The sequence below is a fragment of the Procambarus clarkii genome, chromosome 47, assembly GCF_040958095.1.
Source record: "Procambarus clarkii isolate CNS0578487 chromosome 47, FALCON_Pclarkii_2.0, whole genome shotgun sequence".
Lineage (NCBI taxonomy): Eukaryota > Metazoa > Arthropoda > Malacostraca > Decapoda > Cambaridae > Procambarus > Procambarus clarkii.
This window is the reverse complement of record NC_091196.1, coordinates 14102975-14110355: the sequence shown is the minus strand read 5'-3', so window position 1 is coordinate 14110355 and position 7381 is coordinate 14102975. Positions and strand designations below refer to the sequence as shown.

At 43.7% G+C, this 7381-nt stretch overlaps 1 protein-coding gene across 1 annotated transcript; it reads right to left on the bottom strand.

Annotated features, from left to right (window-relative positions):
• Nucleotides 1-2937: 2937 nt before the first annotated feature.
• LOC138350824 (putative Polycomb group protein ASXL3) lies at nt 2938-3354 on the bottom strand. The gene has a single exon (XM_069302261.1). The coding sequence runs from the start codon at nt 3352-3354 to the stop codon at nt 2938-2940; it is 417 nt and encodes a 138-aa protein (XP_069158362.1).
• Nucleotides 3355-7381: the final 4027 nt, after the last annotated feature.

Genomic DNA, 7381 nt, shown 5'->3' with positions numbered 1-7381 from the left:
ACTTCTTTAAAGGGTCATCAAAACGTTAAAATCAGAACGTTGAGAAATTACTGCTTCGGGTCATGTGATGGCGACATCTATCTGCCATGATAGCTTCGTTGATCAAACAAGGCGCCTGACGTGGTGATCGCCTGGGGAAGAAAATGACCCCATCACTCAGGGAAGACAAACTATGGCACCATCGATGGCTTGCATGCATGGAAGGTACTTGACAGGGAAAACAGGTTGAACTGTGGTAATTTTAAGTTGGTCTGAAATTAACATTTATAAGTATATCAAGTATTTTTGTAAGAATTACTTGACAACATCGCGGTCAAGAATGACTTGACAACATCGCGGTCAAAAATGACTTGACAACATCGCGGTCAAGAATTACTCGACAAATTCCGGTCAAGTATTAACCAACCGAATCAATTAATACCTGACAGTAGTCAAGTATTAATTAACAGCAGCGGTCAATTATTAATTGACAGTATCGCCGTCAAGCTGAAGGATCACAAAACCCGATTACATTGATTACTGCTGAGCAAGTAATAGAGTAATCAGGAAGCTCAAAGATAATCCCACATTTTGTATTACAAATATTATATTTTGATGGGATTCAATAACGACGAATCTAACTAAGTTATACTTAGAATTACAACATCAGTTAAATCTTTACTATGACGTCAATAGATGAGGGCCTTGAGGCACCAAATAAATGACCGTTTCGAAACCTATTCATCTCTTATCAATCATTCCAGATTAATTTACATTTAATAAATGTAAATAATAAGAAAATGTAATTTCACCTTTATAGATAATGTAATTTAAGCTTTGTCCATCTTTCTTCATATGACAGGATCTAATTTGTGGGATTAACTTCGTCATCCTACGCTGGACACATTCTAGTGAATTTATATCCATTCTATAGTAGGCGACCAAAACTGAACTGCATAATCTAAATGGGGCCTAACCAGAGCAAGACATAGCTGAAGAACATCACCACTTGTCTTCTTACTAACACTTCGATTAATAATTCCCAGTGTTCTATGGCCTTATCACGGACATTTATGCATTGTTTTTGTTTTAAATTCTTACTAATCATAACTCTCAGATCCCTTTCACAATCCGATTTTGCAATTTCAACACCATCTAGCTCGTATCTTGTAACTCTATTATCATTACCTAGCCTCGAAATCTTATATTTGTCAGCAGTAAAGTGCTTCTGCCAATCTTTTGAGCAATTCAAAACCCTATTTAGATCGTCTTAAAGTGACAGTGAGTCTTTTCTCGTGTTTATTTCCCTCCCGATTTTGTATCATCGGTAAATTTGCAAATATTGCTGCTGAAACCTGAATCTAAATCATTTATATATATTATGAATAACAGAGGTCCCAGGACAGAGCCATGAGGCACTCCACTTAAAACATTTTCCCAGTCTGACTTAACCCTATATATACTAAGCTAACTCTTTGTTTCTTTTGGTTTAACCATGCCCTAATCCAACTTAATACAGCACCGCCAGTACCATGAGCCTCTGTGTTTTTAATCAGTCTTTCAAGTGACACTGTATCAAAAGCTTGTTAAAGTCAAGTTACCCAACATCACGATCCTTACCACTATCAATTGCCTCAACTATGCTGGAATAAAATGATATCACATTTGTTAAACATGAATGGCATTTGTAAAACCCATGTTGTGAATCACTTATTCATCTATATTTTTCAAGATGAAGACGAAGGGTATTTGCAATTATCCATTCAAGCAACTTTCCCCACTATAGATGTTAAGCTAATTGGCCGATAGTTTAACACAAGTGATCTATCTCCTTTCTTTAAAATTGGTACCACATTAGCAACCTTCCACGACTCTGCCAGACTCTAATGATTTATTAAATATGGTAGACAATGGCTCGTAAAGCTCCTCTGTACATTCCTTAAGCACACTGACAAACATTTCGTCCGGCCCTGGGGATTTGTTTGGCTTAAGTTTCAATTTTTTTAATAACATCCTCCCTGGTAACTGCAAAACTAGTCAACCTGTCCTCGTCCCCACTCACATAGACCTGTTTCGCTGAAGGTATATTTTTAAGTTCCTTTTTAGTAAATATAGAGATAAAATACTTATTAAAAATACTATTCATCTCCTCATCATTATCAGTTATCTGACCTGTCTCAGTTTTTAACCAACCTATCCTTTCCCAAATCTTTATTCGATATAAGTGAAAAAAAACTTTATGAGTTTTCTTTGCTTGCCCTGCTATGTGAACTTCATAGTTTCTTTTTGCCCTTCTTATCTCTTTTTTTAACATTTCTAACAAGTTGGAAGAATTCTTGTTCTAAACTGATTTCCCCGTTCTTAATTCTTTTGTACCAAGCTCTCTTTCTACTTATAAGGTTCTTCAAATCCTTTGTCATCCATTTAGGGTCGTTATTATTTAAGCTATTCAATTTGTATGGTATACTACGTTCCTTTGCTTAACTTAGAAATTTTGTAAATAAGTTATATTTTGAATCCGCATAGAAATCCCATTTCACATCACTCATCGATATGTTCACGTCTCGCTCCAAGACCGGCCCACCCCCCATGCCCAGGACTTTCCAATCTATATCACCCCAAAAAATCCTTAGGCAATTAAAATCAGCCTTTCGGAAATTTGGCACTTTACCAGAATTTTCTCCTACAAATCTATTCCATTCTATGCTAAATCGGTTTTTTTGGTGATCACCGTTCTCTAGCTCGCTCCCTATTTCGATATTATTAATTTCGATGTCCAGTTGCATTGATATACGAGAGAAATGCAGTCTCCCCACAGCACTCGACTTCCAAACCGTCGAATGAGTTAGAAGTTTTTAAGACATCTGTAGGCGGCCTTGCCAAAGCCTTCTTAGGACCCCTGTCCTTTGCGACATTCCAAGACGAAGACTTTCTAACACTGCTCTCCTCCTTTGCTTCCTATTGACGTTGTTTCATCTGTCGTAGCTCCTCCCGCACGGACTCCAACTCTGCCCTCAGAGCTCCACACAGTTCACTCACTAGCACCAGTTCACTCACTAGCACCAGCTCACTCACTAGCACCAGCTCACTCACTAGCACCAGTTCACTCACTAGCACCAGTTCACTCACTAGCACCAGTTCACTCACTAGCACCAGTTCACTCACTAGCACCAGTTCACTCACTAGCACCAGTTCACTCACTAGCACCAGTTCACTCACTAGCACCAGTTCACTCACTAGCACCAGCTCACTCACTAGCACCAGTTCACTCACTAGCACCAGTTCACTCACTAGCACCAGTTCACTCACTAGCACCAGCTCACTCACTAGCACCAGTTCACTCACTAGCACCAGTTCACTCACTACACCTTCCATCATTAGTATCAACAAACAGTCGCAACTGCAATAACACCCCGTTTCTCAATTTTCACAAGCTACATATTATAATTGTTTAGATTTGAGATCTCTTTACTATCACATCAAAGAGAGAGGAAAAGGTGAAATGTAACTTCCCGCCTTATACACCAATACCACAAGGTCCTACGACACGACATTAAGTAACAAAATTAACAGGACGTTGTTTAGTTAGTCACGCTAGATTCTTACTGCCGTATTTCGGGTAATTACGAGATGATAAGAAACGTCGTCAGACCGTGATAGACAGAGAGTTGGGCCTGGAACACACAAATCGACTTGGAATCACGTCGTCCAGGGTCGAGTCTGGACAATTTCAACTAGGAACAATGTCGACTTGAAACCAGACTGACTGTGGACCATGTCCACCATGTTCCAGGTCCATCATGGTCCAGGTCCACCATGGTCCAGATCCATCATGGTCCTGGTCCATCATGGTCTAGGTCCACCATGGTCCAGGTCCACCATGGTCCAGGTCCACTATGGTCCAGGTCCACCATGGTCCAGATCCACCATGGTCCAGGTCCACAGGGTGACAGAGGCCAGGTTTCGTGCCAATAGGACACAACAGAGATGTGCTCCTTCACCTTACTATTACTGATAAAATTACCTAAAATAAGTTAGCAAAAATGCAGTTTAAGTTTAACTAATATATAAAATGAAATCAAATATATGGAAAAATGTTAACCTATTTAAGTTCACGAAAGAAATCGCACAAGACTTGTTAACGTTGTAAACAGGTCTAGTGGCTTTAGCGATAATAGGTAATTATTTATTTACATATATATAAACAACAATATTTTCATTAAAGTTGTTTATTGGAGAGCACACAAGCCACAAGTGTTGCAGCGTGATGGGCAACAACATCCTCCCAGAGGGTTCACCTGGTCGATGCTCTTGATCTCATCTATTTCATTAAGTTACGCCTCCTAAACTTAATATGTTTTTTCTGAAATTTCTGTGAATTTTCGTGTCTACTTCTGTGAATTTTCGTGTCTACTTCTGTGAATTTTCGTGTCTACTTCTGTGAATTTTCGTGTCTACTTCTGTGAATTTTCGTGTCTACATTTCACTCGTTCTGCTGTTCATTGCATTGCTTCTTTTGTGTTAATTCCCCTTAAAATCTGGTATGTTGTTGTCATGTCCTTCCATTTTCTTGTCTCTTGCAGTATTGCGAGGTTTCTGTCTTCCTCGTAGCTCAGTTCCTTCAGCTCCGAGCCGAAACTCATGTGTGCGCCAATGGTTACGCATGAGAGCAATGAGTAAATATATTTATTAATTATATAAATCTATTTATTTGGCTGCGTACTGCAAGCATGTGTGTTGAAGTGACTGCATCCTTTCACAACAAAATCTACTAATTAATCAAATAAAGCTCCATGTAACTCGTTAATGAACAATAAATAATTTTCAGATATTCAACAGCGAATGTTAATTAAACTAATTAATTCAGGTATCAGTAGCGGAATAATTATAGTGTTAAAGGACTCGTTATTATGGCAACGACCTGTCCTCCTACAACCTGTCCTCCTACAACCTGTCCTCCTACAACCTGTCCTCCTACAACCTGTCCCCCCTACAACCTGTCCCCCCTACAACCTGTCCCAACTACAACCTGTCCTCCCACAACCTGTCCTCCTACAACCTGTCCTCCACCAACCATTCCTCCTACAACCTGTCCTACAACCTGTCTTCCTGCAATCTGTGCTCTTACAACCTGTCCTCCTACAACCTGTCCTCCTACAACCCATCCTCCTGCAACCTGTCCTCCTACAACCCATCCTCCTGCAACCTGTCCTCCAACAACCTGTCCTCCTATAACCTGTCCTACAACCTGTCTTCCTACAACCTGTCCTCCCACAACCTGTCCTCCTACAACCTGTCCTTCTTCAACCCGCCCTCCTACAACCTGTCCTCCTACAACCAGTCCTCCTACAACCTGTCCTACAACCTGTCTTCCTGCAATCTGTTCTCTTACAACCTGTCCTCCTCCAATCTGTCCTCCTACAACCCATCCTCCTGCAACCTGTCCTCCTACAACCCATCCTCCTGCAACCTGTCCTCCTACAACCTGTCCTCCTACAACCTGTCCTCCTACAACCTGTCCTCCTACAACCTGTCCTCCCACAACCTGTCCTCCTACAACCTGTCCTTCTTCAACCCGCCCTCCTACCTGTCCTCCTCCAACCAGTCCTCCTACAACCTGTCCTACAACCTGTCTTCCTGCAATCTGTTCTCTTACAACCTGTCCTCCTACAACCTGTCCTCCTACAACCTGTCCTCCTACAACCCATCCTCCTGCAACCTGTCCTCCTACAACCCATCCTCCTGCAACCTGTCCTCCAACAACCTGTTCTCCTACAACCTGTCCTCCTACAACCTGTCCCCCAACAATCTGTCCTCGTACAACCTGTCCCCCTACAACCTGTCCTCGTACAACCTGTCCTCCTACAACCTTTCCTCGTACAACCTGTCCCCCTACAACCTCTCCTCGTACAAATTGTCCTCCTACAACCTGTCCTCCTAAAACCTGTCCTCCTACAACCTCTTTTCCTACAACCTGACACCCCACAACCTATCCTCCTACAACCTGTCCTCCTACAACCTGTCCTCCTACAACCTCTCCTCGTGCAACCTGTCCTCCTACAATCTGTCCTTCTACAACCTGTCCTTCTACAACCTCTCCTCGTACAACCTGTCCTCCTACAACGTCTCCTCGTACAACCTGTCCCCCTACAACCTCTTTTCCTACAACCTGTCACCCCACAACCTCTCCTCGTTCAACATGTCCTCCTACAACCTGTTCCCCTACAACCTGTCCTCCTACAACTTGTCCTAATACAACATGTCCTCCTAAATCCTGTCCTCCTATAACCTGTCCTCCAATAACCCGTCCTCCTACAACCTGTCCTCCTACAGCCTGTCCTCCTATAACCTGTCTTATAACCTGTCCACCTACAACCTCTCCTCGTACGACCTGTCCTCCTACAACCTGCCCTCTTACAACCTGTCCTCCTACAACCTGTCCCCCGACAACCTGTCCCCCTACAACCTGTCCCCCTACAACCTCTCCTCGTACAAGCTGTCCTCGTACAAGCTGTCCTCCTACAACCTGTCCTCCAACACCCTGTCCCCCTACAACCTGTCCCCCTACAACCTATCCCCCTACAACCTATCCTCCTACAGCTTCTCCTCGTACAACCCGTTTTCCTACATCCTGTCCTCCTACAGCCTGTCCTACAACCCGTCCTCCTACAACCTGTTCTCCTACAACCCGTCCTCCTACAACCTGTCCTCCTACAACCCGTCCTCCTGCAACCCGTCCTCCTACAACCTGTCCTCCTACAACCTGTCCTCCTACAACCTGCCCTCCAACCTGTTCTCCAACCTGTCCTCCTACAACCCGTCCTCCTACAACCTGTCCTCCTACAACCTGTCCTCCTACAACCTGTCCTCCTTCAACCCGCCCTCCTACAACCTGTCCTCCTCCAACCTGTCCTACAACCTGTCTTCCTGCAATCTGTTCTCTTACAACCTGTCCTCCTACAACCTGTCCTCCTACAACCCATCCTCCTGCAACCTGTCCTCCTACAACCCATCCTCCAGCAACCTGTCCTCCAACAACCTGTCCTCCTACAACCTGTCCTCCTACAACCTGTCCCCCTACAACCCGTTTTCCTACATCCTGTCCTCCTACAACCTGTCCTCCTGAAACCCGTCCTCCTACAACCTGTCCTCCAACAACCTGTTCTCTTACAACCCGTCCTCCTACAACCTGTCCTCCTACAACCTGTCCTCCAACCTGTCCTTCTTCAACCCGCCCTCCTACAACCTGTCCTCCTCCAACCAGTCCTCCTACAACCTGTCCTACAACCTGTCTTCCTGCAATCTGTTCTCTTACAACCCGTCCTACAACCTGTCCTCCTACAACCCATCCTCCTGCAACCTGTCCTCCTACAACCCATCCTCCTGCAACCCGTCCTCCAAC